This window comes from Microtus pennsylvanicus, chromosome 10 (genome assembly GCF_037038515.1).
Source record: "Microtus pennsylvanicus isolate mMicPen1 chromosome 10, mMicPen1.hap1, whole genome shotgun sequence".
NCBI lineage: Eukaryota > Metazoa > Chordata > Mammalia > Rodentia > Cricetidae > Microtus > Microtus pennsylvanicus.
In genome coordinates this window covers 45,745,500-45,769,241 of record NC_134588.1, presented here as the reverse complement: position 1 = coordinate 45,769,241, position 23,742 = coordinate 45,745,500, and the positions used below count along the sequence as shown (strand labels likewise).

Genomic DNA, 23,742 nt, shown 5'->3' with positions numbered 1-23,742 from the left:
CCACCTCCCTGCCTCCCTTCTCCATTCGGACATGTTTTTCTTATATGACCTGGCTGGCCACATTTAAAACAGACTCCTGGCCTATTGCCAGACATCCGGGCAGCAGCCAAAACAGCAGCTGCCAGTCCAGAATTAGTCAATGGCCCTCCTATTTCCCTGCAAGCTTTCATCCATGCTTGGAATCCTTTTCCTTTCCAGGGGGTGATTGCCCTCCTACATTCTTTGATACATTGTTCATAGACGAGTTGCTCTACTAAGGGCATACACTGGTCCATGTCGCTAAATACTCTTACTGCTGCCTCCATCATTCGAGCGACAAAGTCTGAAAATGGCTCTGCTGGTCCTTGTATTATCTTGGTTAAATTACCCGACACTTGGCCCCTGTTAGGCAGGGTTTTCCAGGCTCGTATGGCTATTTCATTAATTTGTTGGTAAACTTGAATAGGAAACACGGTTTGATTGTTTATCCACTGTCCTTGACCTAGTAACATGTCTGCCGTCCAGGCAGCATTGCCGTTATCTGCATTAATACGGGCTTGCGCATAAGCATAGTCGGTATAAATGGACCTGAAGTCCAAGTGTTGGCCTAAAGTAACACACGCCTTAACAGTACTCATCCAATCAGCAGGTGTCATTGCCAATTGTCCTAGGCACTCTACAAGTCCGAGCGTGAAGCTCGCAGACACTCCATAAGTCTGTGTGGCCTCAGCCAAATCCTTTAACTGTTTATAATCAACTGGCTCATGAAACCTCTGCCCTGTGTTGGGATCCTGAAAGACGGGGAACGCAGCAGCCAATCGGCTCCACGTGCCAGGCTTAATGAAGGAAGCCGACGTGGCAGGAGGTGCTGATGGGCCACTCCTGGTACCACTAGCTCTAGGTGAACCATATGGCGGGGGCTTAGTATGCTCCGGACTACACTGTCCCCGTTCATACTGAACTGCAGCTTCCTCTAGATCTTCCTCTAGATCTTCCTCCTCCACCTCTAATTGGTCCTCATTCTCGGAGGACTCATCTATACAAAAATTAGGGAATTCCTCGAAGAGTGGATACCGTGTATCCTCTAGCTCCCTGTCTTTCTCTGGAGCTTTCTCTTCCCTCCTCCGAGAGCTCTTGTCGCCCTCCCTTTTCCGAGACCTTTTGTCGCCCTCCTTAGGCCTATGTTTTTTGCGTTCTCCTGTCTTTTCTTCCTTGGTATCTAGCTCCGACATGCTATCCTGGTAGGCTGAAAGCGCTCTTCGGCCTTCTTTTACTGCCTCGATGCATTTCCCGTCCTGCAAACAGGCTCGTACCAATTTCCATAATGGGTGACTTCCCGGCCGAAGCTTACCCTCCGCCTTTGCTGTCTCGAGAGCCCTACCTAGCTTGTTCCAGCAGGGGAGATTGATGTCCCCCAAACCTCCAAACCATGGTGCTACTCGATCCACATCCTCCAAAAACTTTCTTACGGTACCTTCGGAGATTTTTAGATCTCAGTCCCTAAGCAGCCTCTGGATAGGGCGGAGAAAGGCGCCATGCCAGCGGGTCCAGACGCTACATTTCCCATGCTGTACGTTATCTGCACACCTTATGCACGAGTTGAAATGCCTACCTACCTACACCGGGCTTACTTTCAGTTTCACTTACTGCCGGTCCCAGCAAATACACTCTTGACTGGCTCTATGAAAACGTGGTAAAAAGGCAATGGGTCAGCACCAAGACGACCATACCCCGAATGACAGGGGCTCCCCAGAGTGGATTCACTCCTCCACTCAGCACGTCAGAAGTAATACTCACGGAGAACTCACCGGCGCCGCCGTTCCGAGCGTCTGAGTTCTGAATCCTCCTGCTTCCGCAGGGGTCTCTGCCTGATGCCGTGATAAAAGTCCCGGGTTTCGGCACCACTTGCAGCACAGTGCTACTGCCAGCAGAAGAGACGCCTGCAACAGGATCCTTCTCAGAACGCCCTTTATTGGAGCACTTACACTTGAGGTTTGAAAGAGGCAAGAAGACCCCGTCCCCGTGGAAGCAGAAGAATATATATGGTGCCAGACAAAGCCCTGACGTGTCATCAACCCAATGGCTCAGGCCAGAATGGAGCGATAAACGTGCTAAATAATGATTGGCCAGATCGGATGGCCAGATCGAAAGACTCCCTGCGCTGGGGGGGGGGGGCTCGCGCGTATGCGCACAAGTTCTCTCAAGTTTGACGTGGAACAGCAAAGGGCGCCCAGGCTCCGTGCCCACGACATGACAGCGCCATGGTGCGCGCTACAGGTATGGAGAGAGTGGACATCCTTGTCGTGTTCCTGATTTTAGTGGGATGGCTTTAAGTTTTTCTCTGTTTAATTTAATGTTAGCTGTCGGCTTGCTGTAAATAGCTTTTATTATATTTAGGTATGACCCTTGTATCCCTAGTCTCTCCAAGACCTTTTCCATAAAGGGGTGTTGAATTTTGTCAAATGCTTTTTCAGCATCTAATGAAATGATCATATGGTTTTTTTCTTTCAGTTTATTTATGTGGTGGATTACATTGATAGATTTTCGTATGTTGAACCAGCCCTGCATCTCTGGGATGAAGTCTACTTGATCATAATGAATAATTTTTCTAATGTGTTCTTGGATTCGGTTTGCCAGTATTTTATTGAGGATTTTTGTGTCGATGTTCATGAGTGAGATTGGCCTGTAATTCTCTTTCTTGGTTAAGTCTTTGTGAGGTTTTGGTATCAGGGTGACTGTAGCTTCATAAATGGAATTTGGCAATGACTCTTCTGTTTCTATATTGTGAAATACATTAAGGAGTATAGGTATTAGGTCTTCTTGTAAGTTCTGGTAGAATTCTGCATTGAAACCATCTGGTCCTGGGCTTTTTTTGGTAGGGAGGTTTTTGATAACAGCTTCTAATTCTTCGCGAGTAACAGGTCTATTTAGATTGTTCACCTATTCCTGGTTTACCTTTGGTATATGGTATTTATCTAAAAAAGTGTCCATTTCTTTTACATTTTCCAGTTTTGTGGCATACAGGCTTTTGTAGTAAGATCTAATGATTCTCTGAATTTCCTCTGTGTCTGTGGTTATGTCCCCCTTTTCATTTCTGATCTTATTGATTTGCATATTCTCTCACTGCAGTTTGATTAGTTTGGATAGGGGTTTGTCGATCTTGTTGATTTTCTCCAAGAACCAACTTTTTGTTTCATTGATTCTTTGGACTGTTTTCTTTGTTTCTATTTTGTTGATTTCCGCCCTCAGTTTGATTATTTCCAGTCTGATGCTCCTCCTGGGTGCGTCTGCTTCTTTTTTTTCTAAAGCTTTCAGGTGTGCTGTTAAGTCCCTGATGTATGCTTTCTCCGCTTTCTTTAAGTGGGCACTTAGTGCTATGAACTTTCCTCTTAGCACTGCTTTCATCGTGTCCCATAGGTTTGAGTATGTTGTCTCTTTATTTTGATTAAATTCAAGGAAGATTTTAATTTCTTTCTTAATTTCTTCCTTGACCCAGGTGTGGTTCAGTGGTTGACTGTTCAGTTTCCGTGAGTTTGTAGGCTTTCTGGGGGTAGCATTGCTGTTGCCTTCTAACTTTAATCCATGGTGATCTGATAAGACACAGGTGGACACTGATATTTTTTTGTATCTGTGGAGGTTTCCTTTGTTACCGAGTATGTGGTCAATTTTCAAGAAGGTTCCATGAGCTGCAGAGAAGAAGGTATATTCTTTCCTATTTGGGTGGAGTGTTCTATAGATGTCTGTTAAATCCATTTGCTTCATTACCTCCAATAATTCTCTTAATTCTCTATTAGGTTTCTGTCTGATTGATCTGTCCATTGGAGAGAGAGGTGTATTGAAGTCTCCCACTACTAGTGTGTGTGGTTTGATGTCTGTCTTGAGTTCTAGTAATATTTCTTTTTTTTCCTTTTAAATCTTCACTCTTTTTTTTTCTAGTAATATTTCTTTTACATAAGTGGGTGCTTTTTTGTTAGGGGCGTAGATATTCAGGATTGAGACGTCATCCTGATGAATTGTTCCTGTTATGAGTATAAAGTTTCCATCTCGATCTCTTTTGATTGATTTTAGTTCGAAGTCCATTTTGTTAGAAATTCGTATGGCCACACCTGCTTTTTTCTTAGGACCATTTGCTTGAAACACCTTTTCCCAACCCTTTACTCTGAGTAGATGCCTGTCTTTGTGGTTGAGATGTGTTTCTTGCAAACAGCAGAATGTTGGATCCTGTTTTCGTATCCAATCTCTTAGCCTGTGCCTTTTTATAGGTGAATTGAGCCCATTAATATTAAGTGATATTAATGACCAGTAGTTGTTTGCTCCAGTTCTTCTTATTGTTTTTGGTAGTAGAGTTTGTGTGTCTCCCTTCTTTGAGTTGTGCTGGTAAAGGGTCACTAGATGCCTGAGTTATTGTAGGCAGTGTTGGCAATGTTGGGTTCCTTTGGTTGCGATTTTTTTCTATTACTTTCTGTAGGGCTGGATTTGTGTCTACGTATTGTTTAAATTTGTTCTTATCCTGGAATGTCTTGATTTCTCCATTGATAGTGAACAGTAGCTTGGCTGGGTATAGTAGTTTGGTCTTGCATCCATGGTCTCTTAGCTTCTGCAGTACCTCTATCCAGGACCTTCTGGCTTTCATGGTTTCCATAGAGAAGTCAAGTGTAAGTCTGATCGGTTTACCTTTATAAGTTACTTGGCCTTTTTCCTTTGCAGCTCTTAATATTCTTTCTTTATCCTGTGTATTTAGTGTTTTGATTATTATATGGCGAGGGGATGTTTTTCTTTGATCCAGTCTGTTTGTTGTTCTGTATGCTTCTTGATTATTCAAAGGAATATCTTTCTTTATGTTGGGAAAGTTTTCTTCCATAATTTTGTTAAAAATATTTTCTGGGTGTTTGAACTGTTAGTCTTCTCCTTCTTCTATTCCTATTATTCTTAGGTTTGGCCTTTTTATTGTATCCCACATTTCCTGAATGTTTTGTGATGAGAATTTGTTGGCTTTGCTGTTTTCTTTGATCAGTGTGTTTATTTTCTCTATGGTGTCCTCAGAATCTGAGATTCTTTCTTCTATCTCTTGTATTCTATTGATTATGCTTGTTTCTGTAGGCTCTGCTCGTTGACCTAGATTTTTTCCCTATCCAGCTGTTTTCTTCCTTGCTTCCATTTCAGTTTTCAATTCTTGAACTGTTTCCATTACCTGTTTGATCATTTTTTTTTTTTTTTGGTTTCCCAGGGTATCATGTACGTATTTACTCATTTCTTCAAACTTTTTGTTATACTTCTCATCCATTTCTATAAGGGCGTTTTTCACATGTTGTTTAAGGGACTCTATTGCTTTCATAAAGTCAGTTTTTTCCACTTCTTCTGTGTTAAGGTGTTCAAGTCCTTCTGTTGTAAGATCATTGAGTTCTGGTGTTTTCATGTTGTTTTTGAGATTATTGGGTGAATTTTTGCCTTGGCGCCTGACCTTCTCCTCCTATCGATGCTATCTAATGGGTCTTTTAAAACCGTTTCAGATTTCCCTGCTGGCCAAAAGCTCTTCTTACCAAATGCCCTCACTCTTTTTCCTGGCTCCTGCCCGGGGCCACGATCCCTCTCACCCCTCAGAAGGGTGTCAGGAACAGGACCTGGCTCCTCTTTTGCCAGGGACCTCGCCAATCAAAGACCTACCTCTTTGATTTAATTGTCGTGGGGCGAACTGCTCTCGGTGTTGCATGCCGGTCCCCGCCGCCTGCAGCCCCTGTGTGTTGTCTGCCACTGCACCAGTCCCCAGCGTCCACCTGCGCCATCCACCTGCACCGTCCCCACATCAGATATTTATATTATGATTTATAACACTATCAAAATTACAGTTATGAAGTAGCAATGAATATTTTTATGGTAGGGGGGTCAGTACAACATGAGGAACTGTATTAAAGGGCCGTAGCATCAGAAGGTTGAGAACCACTGCTCTATCTCAGTCTATAACATGGAACACAATAGAGGGAGATGCACACCATCATTCTCTGGGCTCTACATGCATGTGTGCATGCATATGGACACAAATACACATGTACACGTGCCTACATGCCACATGCTTGCATACCACAATATAAAAATTATATAAAAATTATAGGCATTAAAAAATACAAACTTCAGGTATAGAAGAACTATTCCCTTACCATGAAACGCATCTTTCTCTCTGGCGATAATCCTATTTTAAGGATAGTTGTCTCTCCAGTTTTAATCTGCTATTAGTTTCTTCAATTGACACATTTTGATTAGATTGATCCTTGGATCTTACTTAACTCTGGAAAACCCTAATTAAAAGACCAAAATTGTTTAGCCATGGTGAAGACGTCAGAATTGCAGGTCTTGAAGTTAAGGTGACCTTGGAAACCCTTATGTGACTTCTGATGGGAAAATCCTTTGTCTGTGTCATCTGGGAGCACCCTTCTTCCACTTGCTCTTGGCTTTCCTGTTTTTAATTTTACTCCTCTGCTTCCTGCAGTAGAGACAGCAGGAAATTTTTCTCAAGAAATTTTATTTTTTAATGTCTAACAGGAAAAAAAATTGCTTCCGTGTTCTCTGATTATATACTTGCTTTTTAAAAAAGCATTCTACTCCCCTCCCCCAGCCTGGGTCTAGCTTGTGAATTCTCTGACCATCCAGGAGTTTAATAAAATGGTTGTTTGGGGGTGTTGGGGATTTTAGGGTAACAGATTTTTGTAAGGTTTATGATATTTTGCACTCATTCATAACTAGAAAAGAAGATTGCCATTGAATTTTATGTTGATTCCAACATGTATGTGGTGCTCTTGGTGGTTCTTGTCAGTGATATCTGTATGGAGGCTGATTTGTAACCTTTGATCCTCTGTTTTAAGAAAGAGGATAGCACATTACTCTAAGATATAGCACACAGGAGAAAGGCCACAATGTCTCTTGTTCTCAGTTTACAAAAACTGGCTGCCACGTAAACTAGCTGGCCTTTAGGAGAACAAGTAGGAGAATGCTAACTCATTAATTGCTCAAAAAAAATGTAAGTTTGAAAAAATAAAACGTATAAAATACTTTATCCTCAAAGAGAAACAGGCAAGTCAGTGGCTGTATAATTTGGGTGTGGGGTAGCCAAGCATTCAGCCAAATATATGGGATTCCTTTGAGCAAGGGGTCCCATGTGACTAAGTAGAGACTGTCAGTCACACATCTGGAAAGCCTACCCCAATCAGAGAAGAGGAAAAGGAATAATCAATCTATTGCTGGTGAAATTTCCCTCTTCATCTAGCCTGTTCTTACCTATGTTTCACCAGGGTGTGAGCCTCTCTCTAGGGGGTGCTGTTGTGTCAGAGAGAAACTGACATCAGCCTGGTGCACAGGCAGGGGTAGCAGGGGGTACTCCAGCAGGGATGAGAGGGGATGGAGAGGGGCTTTCAGAAGTGATGTGAGAGTAGGAGAGGGGATGGAGACAATGCCTTCTTAAACGACCTTATGGTAGGGTGGCGTGGGGGGTATGAACTTGGGAACCTTTGACTTCCTAGTAGTGTAATACAGTTACTTAGCTCTTCTGAATCTCACTTTTCACCCCGGTAAAATAGTGACAACCACCTTATGAGGTTACTGTGTGGTTGAGAGCTCAAAGGATAGTATGGAGCCCAGTGGCTCGTTCCTAGTGTAGATAATGAGGGGTGGGTGGGAAAGACCTCCACTGTCAGGGGTGGGATAGTGGGTGGAGAATCTCCAAAACTTGCAGAATCAATCCTGTAAGAGCTGACTGCCTCTCTATGACCCTCCTTGGCTGCAGGGTGCCTTAAGGGATTGTTTTTTTTTTTTTGCTTTTTTTTCTTTTATTTATTTATTAAGGATTTCTGCCTCCCCCCCTCATCCGCCTCCCATTTCCCTCCCCCTCCCCCGATCAAGTCACCCTTCCTCATCTGCTCGAAGAGCAATCTGGGTTCCCTGACCTGTGGGAAGTCCAAGGACCGCCCACCTCTATCCAGGTCTCCTAAGGTGAGCATCCAAACTGCCTAGGCTCCCCCAAAGCCAGTACGTGCAGTAGGATCAAAAACCCACTGCGATTGTTCCTGAGTTCTCAGTATTCCTCATTGTCCTCTATGTTCAGCTAGTCCGGATTTATCCCATGCTTTTTCAGACCCAGGCCAGCTGGCCTTGGTGAGTTCCCGATAGAACATCCCCATTGTCTCAGTGTGTGGGTGCACCCCTCGCGGTCCTGAGGTCCTTGCTCGTGCTCCGTCTCCTTCTGCTCCTGATTTGGACCTTGAGATTTCTGTTCCGTGCTCCTCTGTCTCTGTCTCCTTTCATCACCTGATGAAGGTTAATATTCATGAGGATGACTATGTGTTTGTCTTTGGGTTCACCTTCTTACTTAGCTTCTCTAGGAACATGCATTATAAGCTCATTGTCCTTTACTTATGGCTAGAAACCAAATATGAGTGAGTACATCCCATGTTCCTCTTTTTGGGTCTGGCTTACCTCACTCAGGATAGTGTTTTCTATTTCCATCCATTTGTATGCAAAATTCATGAAGTCCTTGTTTTTTACTGCTGAGTAATACTCTAATATGTATATATTCCATACTTTCTTCATCCATTCTTCCGTTGAAGGGCATCTAGGTTGTTTCCAGGTTCTGGCTATTACAAACAATGCTGCCATGAACATAGTTGAACATATACTTTTGTTGTATGATAGGAGGCTCTATGACCCTCCTTGGCTGCAGGGTGCCTTAAGGGACTGTTGCCAACGCAGAAATGCATGTTTCCCCAGACAGGGTAAGGAGTAGCCTGTGGGAAGCCAGTTCACAGGAGAGTTCAGTCTCAGCCCTGAAAATGGGCCAACTGTCACCCACACGGCCAAGATGAGAGAGCAGCTGTGGCAGACAGCAGAGTCCGCGCTGTGGGGTCACTGGCTTACACTGTGCTTACAGCTGGACGGTGTTTGTTCTGAGATTTTGTAATTTGTCTCGTTTATCCAGTTACATTTCCATGACATGTGGAGAGTGCAGCCAAAGCCATCTTGTGTAGCTTCCTCACGTTGTTTTGATTTATTATTTGTTGTTTACAGTATTATCTCCAGTAACAACAATGGAATTTCCTTCCCCACTAATCTGGTCTATTTCCATTTTGCCTGTTTATTTTTAATTTCCTTTTTCTTGGCTTGAAACCTCCCCACGACTCTGCCTTGTTTATTTCCTTGCATGTGTCAGCATCATTTATCAGTATGTCCTCTCAGAGGAACTTTGTCCATTCTTGATTGTGTAGGTTGCGTTTCCTGATCCCTATTGCGAGCTCGTTGTGTGCTCCATGTTTCTAAATACTTACGATGGCCTGGGCTATCATCTACTCATGGTGGCTCTCTTCACGCCAACAGCCTTGCTGTCTATGGCTTCCAGATGGAGCATGCGAGGCTCTAAGGCAGAGAAAGAACTCCTCTGTAGAGAGACTTGTCTCTGTTTTTCTGTTGTCATCCCGACCCTTTCTCTGTCTCACTTTTCCATCTATTCTTACTTGGGATCAGGTTAATGAGCACAAGGCCTGCCTTTTGCAGACATGCTCAACTCCCTGAAGCTAGGGCTATAAAAACCATGCTGTTAATTAATGATCAATTCCATCTTGCAATATAGACACTTGGAATACATGCTGAATATACATTGTTTCCTTATTATGAAGAACTTAACTCACCAAGCCAATGAGGTTTAAGGAGGAGATAACTTGACTTTATTGCTTATTATGTGATTAGCAAAATACTGTCTCTTTTTGATTTCTGGATTGTCATGAGTTACTAAATTAATGGGTTGAAATTCATTTAACATTTATATCTACTTGCTTTAGATAGGAAACATCTATAGTCTCAAGATTCTCAAAGGACTTGAAGATGGAAATGAAGTTGAAAGCAAGTAGATATGTTAAAGTCGTATGTGTACCCTCAGTGCATAGACAGGGTCCCCATTAAATCTCTTTAGGTGTGGACTAGAGCCAACAGATCACAAATAAAAGCTAGAATGACTAGATGTCTTTGGGATCCATATGTGTTTCTTTTTCTATTTATCATCATCTTTTTTCTTCTTGTTCTTCTTGTTCTTGTTCTTCTTCTTCCTTCTTCTTCTTCGTCTTCTTTTTTTTTGGGGGGGGCAAGTTTCTGTGTGTAACAGCTCTGGCTGTCCTGGAACTTGCTCTGTAGACCAGGATGATCTTGCCCCCCGCCCTGCCTCCATTCTCACCTCCGAGTGAGTGTTGGGATTAAAGGCATGCACCACCACTGCCCAGTCTCATTTGTGTTTTCAAATGGCTAAAATAGTATGGCCTAGGTGGTGAGTCAGTGGTCAGTGGTGCATGTGCAGAGTGAGAAAAGGGAGGCGAAAGGAGCCAGGCGCAAAGGGCCTTTGCTGCTGTGTGGAAGAGCTTTTGTTTACTTCTCCAGGAAATTTTTAAGAAGCAGAATATCATGGACAGATAAGATTTTTGTGAAAGTCACCCTAGGAAGGGTATATCTGTGGGCCTTGAATGAAAGCAATAAGGTTCCTTAGGACAGTGTGGCACCGAAGCAGGGCAATGAGATTCTGACGAGAGCCGAAGGAGACCTAGAATCAGGGTCCATTGAAAGATCTTGTTTGACCCCAGCATTGAACCCAGAGCCTATGAAGACAACGCAGCTGATAAACACAAATGAGAATCTCCTGCCTCCTTTTGCTTCCATTGGAGGAGAATCTCCTCCTTCTGTTTCCACTGAGGAGAATCTTCTTCTCCTTCTGCTTCCACTGAGGAGAATCTCCTGCCTCCTTCTGCTTCCACTGGAGGAGAATCTCCTGCCTCCTTTTGCTTCCATTGGAGGTGTTTCTGTTTTGCTTTTTATTTATTGGTGCTGGGCCTCTAATCCAGGGCCTAGTGTATGCTAGGTGTGTGTTCAGCTACCCCCAGCCCTCCATCACAGTTTGGAAACATCATTCCGGTGGCATTTCACACATTATATTGTACTATACACACTATTAAAGCTTGTTTGCAACCTTACTGCCCTGGAGCATAAGGCCTTAGAGATTTGAGAACAAATCTCCTGGATTTTGTGTGTGCCTGACACACAGCTTTGCATGCACAGCAGCCCAGGGTGTTAGAGGAGTTAAACTCCCAATGCTTTAGCCAATGTTTCTCCCAAGCCGTCAGGGAAATACAGAATATGAAAAGACCTCTATGACTTGCCTTTTCTCCCACCCATTTTCACCTTTCCTCTCCAGGGTCCAGGACAAAATGGCAAGAGATATATTAAGCAGATTTTTAAAAAACAATCTTATGAAATTTGTATCACAGGAGATACAGAGATGGCTCCTCTGTTTCGATCCTACACTGTTCTTGCAGAGGACCCAAGTTTAGTTCTTAGCACTGACATCTGGCATCTTACAAATACCTGTAGCTCCAGCTCCAGGGTGTCTCATGCCCTCTACTGGCCTTCAAGGGCACTTGTATCCACGAGCACAGATCCCTCCATGTAATTAAAAGTAAAATCTTTTAATAGTAAAGCTTGTATCACTGTCCATTATCAAGATGTGTCCCTATTCTTCCAGAAGCTTGCATTAAAATACTAGTAATAAATATTTAAATATAAAAAGTGGCCATAAGAGTTCTGTCTGTTGTAATATTGTCTTCAGTGGTTTCACTATCCAAAAATCAAGCACAGTAATTTGCTTTCATTATCTTTTCAAATGTTATTTTTGATTTTTTTTTGCTTGGCCAGGAGAGTTTATTTTAGACTCTGAGAGAGTCTAAAACATGAAACACTTGCGGTTTGGGCATTTACTTTTTTTTTTTTTTTTTTTAGCTGTGACTACCTTTTGCTTTTTTTTTTTTATTTATTAAAGATTTCTGTCTCTTCCCCGCCACCGCCTCCCATTTCCCTCCCTCTCCCCCAATCAAGTCCTCCTCCCTCGTCAGCCCAAAGAGCAATCAGGGTTCCCTGCCCTGTGGGAAGTCCAAGGACCACCCACCTCCATCCAGGTCTAGTAAGGTGAGCATCCAAACTGCCTAGGCTCCCACAATAACCTAGTTTGTGTTTTATTCTTCCACCAGATCCGTAATGCCTCCGGCTTGCCTCTTTCAAGATGGACGGGAAATCTGAGGGAGAGCCTACTCAAGTGGTGTCTAAAGTCAAACTTTCCACAAAAGTAGAGAACACAGGACACTGGCTGGTGGAGGATCATGCTCGAATATGGGAAGTTTTAAAGACAGAGGAGGTAAGGCAAGACCAATGTCAGAGCTGGTGCAATGACAGATTTACTCATCACTGATTCTGGAAAATTCCTGGTGCAGCTGACACCCCAGACCAGCTTGAAAGTCTGTTCAGGGGCCACAAACACAGCTAAGACTGGAGACCAGTAAGCCAGAGATATGTCAGCGACCACAGCACAGCTAAGACTGGAGACCAGTAAGCCAGAGATATGTCAGGGACCACAGCACAGCTAAGACTGGAGACCAGTAAGGCACAGATATGTCAGGGACCACAGCACAGCTAAGACTGGAGAACAGTAAGCCAGAGCTATGTCAGGGGCCACAGGCACAGCTAAGACTGGAGAACAGTAAGCCAGAGATATGTCCACTCGGCCTTATTGATGATACAGTGAATAAGGTAAAGGAGGTAATAGCACTAAGAGCCAAAGCATAAAATTACAACTCACATTGATATGCAGGTAACTTGCCCTGTGAACTCTCGGATACCGCCTGGTAGAGATGAAAGCCTTCTTCCTGTCTTCTCTTCCAGGGTTGTTCTTCTGGGATTTTCTTCTTTCTCAGGCCTTTTATTGAAGACTCAACAGAAGCTAGTATCGTGTGTTTGTGTTTGTGTATGTATGTGTGTGTATTTGTATGTGTATGTGCTTTGTGCTCTTGTGTTTATGTATGTGTGTATATGTGTATTTGTGTGTTTGTATGTGTTGTGTGTAGAAGATAGAAAGTGAGAGATTCGTGGAAATGATATATTTGGCTTTTGTTTCTGTTGTGTGTTTGGGATATGCTCATAAGTAATGATGAGGTGCTGAAGAAGCACCTCCCTGAGGCACAGCTGAATGAGAGGCTGTGACAGGAAGATTAGAAACGAGGATGGAGTTGATACCAAGCTTGGGAAAACCTCCCTTCACTGGCCTTGGCATTTACCCATCCTGACTCCTCTGAACTGAAGTGAGAGCTGGGATATCACAGAAGGAGAGAGCATCTCAGGGAGAAGGCAAGCCTAGAACCTCAGAACAGCTAATGTGGTATGGAAATGTGATAGGGAAAACACTGAACGCTTGGTAAATGGTCCTGGGAAGACAAGAGTGTCTTCAGATGGCTCACCAGCTTCCAGAGCCTGGGCCTCAGCTGCAAGGTTCAGAAATATTATTTCTCAGGTGTCTAACAGCAGGAGGCTCATAATAAACACAATATAATCATACAAATGATGATGGAAGGAGAAGACCTAGGAAGGATATGCTGAGCTGAGGCTACACATGCCCATATGTAAGACTTTCCATTTTAATACCTGAGTAAATTTGGGGGTTATTTATTTTAAAACTTGTCAAATTTTTTCTAAAGTGGTGATACCAATAGAATGCAAAAATTTCCACTATTATACATGCCTGTCAACTTTTAGAATTAATAGATTTTATAATTTTCAAATCTAGTTGATATAAAATAAAATTTTCTTCATTGTTTGTCAATTTTTTGGCATCTCAGTCTTATCTGAGACTGCTTTAAAAATTAAAACATTTTTATTAATTCTATGTTTATTTTGTGTGTGAATGTCACTTGACAGCTTGAACCTGCTTTTATTTTTCCATTAGTATTGACTTTTCTGAGAATTACAAGATAGCAAGACTCTCTTTCTCTCCTACACACACACACACACACACACACACACACACACGAATCGATGTCTTTCATTGTGAGTGCTACACAATTCATACTTTCTGTTTCATTCTTTGTTCATGCTCTCCAACCTCGTTCAGAATTACTGTATTTTATTTCTCATTGTGGTCCGTTCTGAGGAATCTCATGTCTGTATCCTAATCACTAACCTGTGTTTTACTTCTGAAAGTTCCTTCTTGAGTTTTGGTTTACAAAGTGTCGTTATCTGTTTGTCTCTTACTTCCTAAGCATATTTTTCTCTTTGAAGTCCCATGGGTTAAGATCCAGGAAGGAGCTGAGATTTTGCTCTAGTTGCCACAGTTTCCCCGATACTGGAGGACAGTGAACGACTTTCCTGCACAATAAAAGCTGTAGCCAGAGTGTGCACACGTTTGCTCTGGCTCCTTTGTCCTGTTCCTCCAAGAGGGACAGAGGTGGCCTAAGTCGATACCTGCACAGGATGTGAACACTGATCTGGAGTCTTGCTTTCTGTTAGCAGGCAGTAAGCAAGCTTGTCCTTCAATTTAGTGACAGGCATTAGTGCATCCCTCAAATTTCCTTAAGACTAGTCTGTGTAAAGATCATCTGGGACTTTGATTTTTTTTTGTTTTGCTTTGTTTTTTTTTTTCGAGACAGGGTTTCTCTGTAGCTTTGGAGTCTGTCCTGGAATTTTTTACACATACAGTAATACAGATAGGAGGCAAGGGAGACTCCATAATGTTTTTGTCTAACAGTATTAAGTGTAATGATTTTAAAGTTCCAATTCTAATTCGAAAACTATGCGTTTATTATTCTATTCTCTGCTCTGTCTGTTTGCCCTTACATAAGGTGTGGTTTTTGGCTGAAGTTATTTTTCTTGGGAATGAAAGAAATTTCCTCCAGGGAGGATTTCCATTTGTTTTTGATAGCATTACCAATGGAAAGCCATTTTGTTTATTTTATTGAAAATAGATTTTTTTCAAATAATATATTCTGATTACAGTTTGCCCTCTGTCTGTTCCTCCTAGTTGTTTCCTCTCCTCCCATCCAGATTCACACCCTTCTGTCTCTTGTTAGAAAACAGGCATCTAAGGAATAATAATTACCATAATTAAGATAAAACAAATTGGAATGTCCAAGAACAACCAACTAGAAAAAGCACAAGAAACACATACAGACACAGAGAACACTGTTCATGTGCACACGGTTTCCATAAAAATACATATAGACACAGAGAACACCGTTTATGCGCACATGGTTTACATAAAAACACAAAACTAGATACTATAGTAGATAAGCAAAGGGCCTGTAAGATTCAAAAACCATAAAGCCCCGACTTAACATTATGAGACAAAGAACCTCCAAAGGTGCTGTTTTGTCCACTCTGTGTTGACCATCTAGTGCCGGGCCCCTACCCTGATGCGTGGTTTGTTTCCTTGGAGTGGCTATCAGTTGTAGATAGCTTCTGTGCTAGGGGTGAGGGTGTGTGTTTACTTTCAGCTCTGGGACCCCATTGGTGCAGAACCATGAAGGCCCTGTGAACATACTACCTCAGTCTTTGTGAGAACATATGTGCACTGGTCCTGCCGTGTCTAGAAGGCCTGGTTGCCCTAGTGTTCTCCATCCCTCTGGATCTTAGACTCTTTCTGTCTTTTCTTCTGCAGTTTCCTAAAGCCCCGAGGGAAGGGATTTGATAGATACATGATGTGGGATGTGCTGAGATATCTTCTTTTGATCTAAGTATTCCAACGTCTCTCACTGCATAATGTCTGGCTGTGGTCTCTGTATCAGCTCCCATCTGCTACAGGAGGAAGCTTCTCTGATGATGGCTGAGCAAGACACTGATCTATGAATACAGCAGAATGTCACAATGGGAGTCATTTTATTGCTATCTTCCTTTAGCAGAACAGTAGTATTTGGTTTTTCTCTTGGTCCCTGGGCTATTTAGTCTCAGGTTCTTGGTCACCCAAGCAGTATTGCATATGGGTTCCATCTCAAGAGTGGGGATTAACTCAAATCAAGTATTGTTGGTTACTCCCACAAGCTTTGTGCCACTATTACACCAGTGTATTTTGCAAGGAGATCACCATTGTAGATCAAAGGGTTTGTAACTGGGTTGGTGTTTACCCTTCTTTGATTTCATGCAGAATACTTTCCAGAACCATGAACACTAGTCCATAGAGGTGAAGGCTCTAGGTAGGCACTAGCTTGACCTCTCTATCATATTCAATGAATTGTATAAGTATTGTCTTCAGCAATTGGGTCCTGTTGTCAGTTTAGCCTGGGTTCTTTGGGGGTTCCCATGGGACCTCTTAGGCCAGGAACTTGATTAGATGTAGCCTGGTACTGGAAGCTTCACTTGGTGACAAGAGATGTCCAGTTGGGGCTCTGTCTTCCCCATTATTTGGTGATTTCATTTAGATTAAAAAATGCATATATTTAGGATTTAAGGCCCCTCAAATCACCCTTAGTTTTAGCTTTTCCTCCCAGTAGTCCCTATCCCTCTTCCCTATTCTCTCCCCATCCCTGTCTGATCCTTAATTCACTTATGTCACACCCTATACGAGTTTGTATTTAATTGCGGAGAGTGAAGCCCCACGTGGATGTGGGGGTGTGAAGGATGATGTCTGTTGGGGCAGTACTCTGAGTGAAGGTACAGTACCATGACAAGTACCAGTGAAGCTTGGTTGACAGTTAAACAGACGTCACAGAGAAAAGCGAAGTGTTGCCTGACTTGGCCAATGCCCTCTACTGGATAGACGCTGACCTCAGTGCCCATCTTTGTGGGTTCTACTTCTAGCTAAGCTTTGGCTTTGGAGAGATCTGAATTTCTTGACAGTTTATCAGTGTATTGAGAATGATATTTTATTTTTTCTGAGGCAGGTCTCTCTACATAGCCTTGACTGTCCTGTAACTCAATATGTAGACCAGGCTGATCTTAAACTCACAGAGATCCCCCTGTCTTTGCCTCCTGAGTGCTGGGATTAAAGGTGTGTGCCACCACACCAAGCTTAAGATGTTTTGTTTTATTTTATCAAACTTTTTTAGTGTGTGTATTAAACTGACTTGTTATTTTTCCATCTTAATTCAATAAGTTGAAAATTGAAGGTCAGTGTATTAGATATTGTAATGAACGTGCCCACCAGTATTCCGAGAGCAGACACTGTGTGGCTGTGGGTGTCAGGGAACCCGAATGCATTTTGAAGGGAAAAGTGGAAATTAGCCCAACTTAAAGACTTCTATCAGGGAATGAGATCGATTCTCCATAGGAGGAGTGTTAGGATAGCCTAGCATCCTGAGCACCTATAACAGAAGAGGAGTGGCAGGAGAGGAAACAGAGTAGCTGTGTATGAGAAGCCTGTGCTCCTCACTCAGAAGTTTCAAAGTGTCCTGTGGTCCCTGGGGAGTCAATGAAGGGCTTTGTGCATGGCGGTAACTTGGTCAGGTTTATTTTCCAGCAGGTCTCTCTCAGACCTGTGTGGAGTGGCCCAGAATGCTTCCAGACCACACTTGCTTACACTACCTGCTCTCTTCTCTGTCCCCACTGTGCGAGTCAAAGTTACACTAGGGATTATTTGGGGCAGTTCTTTTTCTGCAAGATGGTAATTTTCTTTTACCAGCAAGACTGTCTATCCTTGAGACCGTGTCCTTCCATCTTAATTTTACTCCGCTTATAAACCTCAAAGCACTGACATCCTGCTAGACACAGATTGAAATAAATACTCGGCTGACTAGTGAATTTTTTCATGATTTAATGGTCATATGTTGTTTCTCTAAATGGTAATGTAAACCAAAATGTTGTCATTTTTGTGTTTGTGGGAGAGTCATTTGATACATTTTTGAGGTAGCATTACGTTCTAGTGATTTGGTTTCTTATTATATTAGATTTTTGTGGTATTGCTGCTTGACTCTTTAGTGGATTTGTATAAACACTAGACTTATCTGTGTTCAGTTTTTGCATGTGTGAGGAGGCCAGCAAAACAGGCACTATTCTCTGTGGCCAGGGGGCAGAGACAGTCTGTGAAAGTGAAGTACTGACTGCCTGAATGGAAACAGGACATGACCTTTCTCTCTTTATCCAGCTCAGGGACCAGGCCCCGCGTTGACACATCACGTTCTTGGAGGAGGGAATAGTAATGTGTTCATCATGCGTGCTTCGGAGATTAAATCATACTCACCCTAGGGACAGGAAGAAGGAGATCTTTTAAAACCTGGATGACAGTTTGGAAGAGCAGTGGGGGGGTGCTGTAAAATCCCGAGGAGCCAGCTCTTTGTTGAACTTAAAGGCTGGGGTTTGATGGCAGAACCCGACTCTTCTATACAATTCTTAGGAATTCCTTTTTCTGTCTGCCAAAATTTCCATATGAGGCCAAGAAGCAAAAATTTACTTGCTAGGAAGTTATTAATGCATAAAGTGCTTTGAAGCATGAGTTCTGAGATGAGTAAAGTTGACAGCATCAGTAGTGAGAAATGAGTATCGCGATTGAATGCACATCCACTGGAGTCTGTAAAGGAGAAAAAGTATAGTTGACTGGACCCCACCTTTATATTAAGAACTGTGACTGGCAAATCAGACTCTGTGATTTTTTTGGTGGCTTTTGTTGTTGTTGTTGTTGTGTTTTGAAAGAACGTGAAGGTGGACGAGTAGCAGAGTGGGAAGAATCGGGGAGAGGGGAAAGAATATAATCACAATATATCGTATGAATATTTATGAATGAATGTGAATATCAAGGATAAATAAAAACTGTGTTTGGGGATTTCATATTTAAGCATCACAGCCCCAGGAAATCTTTATTTTATTCATAAGAAATTTGAATATTAGAGATTAAAACACATGCCCTAAGATAAGTAGCTGAGAAGGGGCAGAATAAGGTTGAAGTTCAGTTAGTCTCTCTCCAGTTCTGCTCTTTGATCTCTTTGTGGAGCTGCTATAAGCTTCAGAACCTGCCTGATTCTACACTTACTTTCCTGTTCTGACCTTAGCCAGTTCTGACTCGGGCAGCAACCTCAGCTCCTAACAAACCACAGAGTAGTCAGAGAGCACGGCTCTGCAGCTCCTGTAAACAGATGCTGATGGGCCATCGGAGCCGCTCCAAACATCACTGGCCATCTGACTTTCCATGTTAGACAGCTATTAGATAGCAGCTCGGATGACCCAGGCTGTAAATAACAGGCAGTTCGTTCGTACAGTTCTGGAGGTGAGAAGTTCTCGACCAGTGTGTCAACCTGGTTGGATTCCCATAAGGGGCCTCTTCCAGGTAACAGACAACTGACATTTTGCTGTGTTTCTATGGGGCCTGGGAAGCTGGAGAACCTCTGGGGTCTCCTTTACAAGACCATCCACCCTGCTCGTGAGGGCTTCACCCTCACAGCCTGAGGACCTCCAAAGTCCTGCTTCCTATGCTCACCGGGAGTTAGGATCTCAGTGTTCAGATTTCGGGGACACATCCATTATTATTGACCTTCTGGCTTTGTAGACGGCAGCCTGAAGCACTCAGCTCTTTGTAGTCTTTCTGGGTAACTGAGCTCTGCTCCACACTGGAGTGTCTATGTTTCACTAGTTCCCTTCAATGCCTGTTCCTTCCTTGTAATGGAGGAAGATCATTGTTTAATTATAATAAAGAAACGGCTTGGCCCTCATAGGTTAAAACATAGGTGGGAGGAGTAAACAGAACAGAATGCTGGGAGGGAGAGGAAGTGAGCTCAGAGGCCATGCTCCCCTCTCCAGGGCAGATGCAATGAACTCCAACCCAGGATGGATGTAGGCTAGAATCTTCCCGGTAAGCGCACCTTGGGGTGCTACACACATTATTAGAAATGGGCTAGTCCAGGTGCGAGAGTTAGCCGAGAAGAGACTAGATATAATGGGCCAAGCAGTGTTTAAAAGAATACAGTTTGTGTGTTGTTATTTCGAGTAAAGCTAGCGGGTGGCAGGAGCTGGGTGGTGGAATGCAGCCCCGCAGCTCCTACTACATCCTTGGACATTAAAGCCACCCAGAAGCACATCAATTGTCCTTGTTTTGTGTTCTTTTGTTAGGAGGTCACTGTGGTCATAAGCAGGGTGTGAAATGGTCATAAGAGGGACATGAAAGACCTTGGGGAAGAAACCAGCTTGTCCTGCTCACAGGAGGTAAAGCAGGCCACTGAAGGCCGTAGGGAGGGACAGTGGTGTTTAGGGGACAAGTGGAGAGAAGATTTAGAACCTTGCTGTAGGTGAATTAGAGCTGTCAAACAAGGCAGAACAGGGGAACCGCTTGGGATTGGCTCATACAGAATTTCAGGGAGCTTTAGGCTGATGTCTAGCTGCCTGTAACCCAGCCTGGTATGATTAATACGGGGCATGGCATCTCTTTACTAGACAGAAGTGGTTCTGGAGTGGTTAACCTGTGAAAGACTTGCTGTGGGCCCTTTACCTTTAGTGATTGACTAGCTTCCCTGAGAGAGGTCTCATGGTCAGTTTCTCGTGGCCAGGGAGAGTTTAAAGATGTCCACCCATCGTAATATATAGAATAGAAACATTCACAACACAGTTCTTGAAGTGCAGTTATCACTATGGGCGTGCATCTGTAGTCAAGGAAGTTTCTCTAGCTCCCATATGTATCCTTTATGGCTTTTCAGTTTTCTACATTTTTTTTCATGATATGTCCCTTCAGTCCAAAGTCAAAGGAGACACTCAGGAAGTCAAACTTTCATTATGGTTGAATTTACATTAATATTACATAGTCTCTTTTTATTGCTTCTTCAAGGAGGTCATCCTTGACCCCTCTGGTCAGGTTAGTGACTTGGCTATGTTTTTCTGTCATTACTTGAGAGATATTTGTACATCGCTGCCTTCCAAGGCAGGGCCTCTGCCATATTCATCTGTATCAAATATTATCTGGTGTCTGGTACACAGTAGGCATCCAACACTTGCCGAACAGAGAAAAATGCATGGGCAGACGAAAAACCTCACTCTGCAGCCACACTGGCTATGACCCCAGCAGATCCTTTCATCTGTGTCTTAGTTTCCTCATCTATAGGTTGGGCACAGAGATAGGGTTGAGTTATGGCGTAGGGATTCTTAGAGCCGAACCGCATATGTGATCCGTGGCAGGTGGAATCTTGCTGTTGACTGCGTCTGTTGGGGAGGAGCGCCACTGTCCTCAGCCGTTTCCTCTTGCTAGTATCACAGTGCCATCGAGTGGAAAAAGATTTGTTTTGGCTCATGGTTCTGGTCCAAGGTTGCAGGGCTGCATGTGGCAGTGGCTTGCATGATGGTGAGTCCCAACAAGGCTCAGGACAGTACCTGGCAAAGGACAGAGAGTACAAGCTAGTGTTTTTCTTCTTTCTCTTGATCACAGAGCCTCCGCTCTGATGACTTACCTAACTCTCATCTTCCCGCAAAGGCCCTGCCTCTATTTAACCATATTTAGGTTAAATTTCTACTTCCTCCTTCTTTCCTTTTTCTCCTTCTTTCCTTTCATGAGCATGGTGTGTGTACGCGCTCATGAGCACGTGGATGTGAACGTGTGTGTGTGTGTGCGCGCACGTGCTCAAGTGCCTGCGCATATGAATGTGTGTATTTGTGTCTGTATTTGTGTGCATGCGTGTGTATGTTCATGTGTGTGTGCATGTATGTGTATGTTCATGTGTGAGTGTGTGTGTATATACATGTGTATGATAATTGCTCGAACTCAAAATGTCTCCTAGATTCTGGAAGTTCTCATAGTCCAGGATCATCTCTGTTTTAAAATGCCTGTTGCATTGAACCTGGCTGCACCTTGCCTGTGTCTGGTGAGAGAAGCCTTCCTAAGATTCACAGAGGGTCATCTTTCAGGAAGACAACAGGACCCAGTTGAATGACATTGTCTTGAGGTACACAAGTTATTTTAGGGTGGGGGCAAACTAGATGTGGCTGTGTCAGAATCCCTGGGCCTTCTTTCTCTCCAGCTTTAGCAGTGTGTTTCTCGAAGCAGTGTTCCTGAATTCAAACAGATGGGTTCTCTCCTCTGTGGCTTATAACCCTAGTTTATCCTGGCTGCTGATTTAGGTTGCTCACATGACAGGTATTTAAATGGGAAAAGGCAAACCCTTCTAGGACATAGCAAGCCAGTATTCTTATACAGAGGGCTTTCTCCTAAAAAATATCTTAGACTTGGAGTCAGTTTAGCCTGCTCTGCTAAGCTCCCTGGCCTGGATTGAGTCTTGCCTTTACTATGTCAGACATGGGCATATCTTTGTATTTTTATGTAAAAAATAAGGGAAATCTCAGTAAATTTAATTTAAATAAAAGGCATGGAGTTGGGGGGCATGGCTACCAGTTTATTGAAATAATTCATCCTTGAATGTCTTCACTCTAAGAAAAGGGTTTGAGACAATTTTTTCAGCACATCAATTCTTTCCTTTTCTTTTCTTTTTTTCGAGACTGGGTTTCCCTGTGCAGTTCCTGGCTGTCTGGAACTCCCCCTGTAGAGCAAGCTGGCCTAGAACTCAGAGCTCCGCCTGTCTCTGCCTCCCGAGTGCTGGGATTAAAGGCGTGCTTCTTAAAGTGTGTCTGAAGCATCTTAAGGATCTCCTCTTGCTTCATCAGGAAGTCCATTTTGTCAGGACACTCTTGACATGGAGCCATGAAGAGGCAGGGCATGGGCTGAGGGGCTTACAGAGTGACCGGTATCCTGTAGACATTTGGAAAGTAGTTAAATATTAAATTAGCCTGTTCTGTCCTGACTTGTCTGTCCTCAGAAGTGGCAAGTGTGTGGAAGGGATGACGTTATTTAAATTTGTCTCCGCCTTACAAATATTGGGTCAAAAAACTAGAAAGGCTGTACTTTTCCCACCGCAGTGGGTAGCTGGTGCCGACCCCATTCTGCTCAGGCTCAGGTTCCTTAGTGTCTGCCTTCCTTAACCTCCCTTCCTCTACAGTCTGGCATCCTGTGCATTCATGGTTTTCTGGATGAGAATGCCTGCTCTAGCAATCTTAGGAAACTTCCTAAATGAAGAGACTTTGAGAAAGGCCAAGTTTTGGGTGAGTCGGGGTAAGGAAGAATACTCATGAGAAAGGGCTAATGTTCTTCAAAGCATTGCCTCCTGGCTGATAACACTACACCTCTGCACAGCATGCTGGTCTCTCTACTGAATGCTGGCTCCTCACTCGGTCCCTCCTCCCCCACCCACCACACTACAGTTCTCACCCATTGTGGTGCCTGTATCCTAGCACTCAGGACACCGAGACAGGAGGACTCAGACTTACTCGTCTCAACAAAGGAAAGGTGCCTTTGCCCTTCCTCCCTTCCCTCCTCCCTTACCCCTCCCTCCCTCCCTCCCCCCCTCCCTCCCTCCCCCCCTCTCTCCCTCCCTCCCTGTATTAGTTATTTGAAATATTTTGAAAGAAGCAACTTTAGGGAACAAGGACTTTTTGGGTCATAGTTTGAGGAGACACGGTGATCATGGGAGGAAGGGAAGGAAAGTGTGTTGACAGTGGGAGCCCTTTGTTGACTATGGCAGCCCAAGAGTTAGGCAGCTGGTCAGCATCACCTCTGCAGTCACGAAGCAGGGAGGAGTGGACTGGGGCAGGAAGTGGGGCTTGAATGTAACCCTCCAGGTCCACCCTCCAGTGACAGACTTTCTCAAGCTAGGCTCCACCTCCCGAAGGTTCTAATTTATGACCTTTCAGAGCGGTTCCACAGCTGGGGAACATGAGCCTGTGGGGAAAGCTTCACTATAGCACTCTCTCGCCTTTTCTTTTCCTGTCCCCCTCCTTCTCTCCTCCCCTCCATCCCTTCCCCTGTCCCCTGTTCCTCTCTACTGAGCTGTTTCTTTAATGCTTATCTGTTGTCTTAATTGTGGTTTGCCTGTTAGCCGCCTTGTCTAGTAGACGAGTTCTTAGCATGAGGCACTGCACTGTTTTGCTCACAGTTGTGTTCTTACAATGTTGAGCTGTTTTGTTGAATGA

General features: G+C 43.6%; 1 protein-coding gene across 2 annotated transcripts in view; it reads left to right on the top strand.

The window, feature by feature from the left end:
- The window catches only part of Rgl1 (ral guanine nucleotide dissociation stimulator like 1), a 271,229-nt gene that overhangs the window by 115,923 nt on the left and 131,564 nt on the right, over positions 1–23,742 (top strand). For both annotated transcript variants that reach the window (XM_075988232.1, XM_075988230.1), the window contains exon 2: positions 12,024–12,187. In XM_075988232.1, coding sequence (XP_075844347.1) covers positions 12,056–12,187 — 132 coding nt within the window. In that variant the 5' untranslated portion in view covers positions 12,024–12,055. The remainder of the gene's footprint in view (positions 1–12,023; positions 12,188–23,742) is intronic.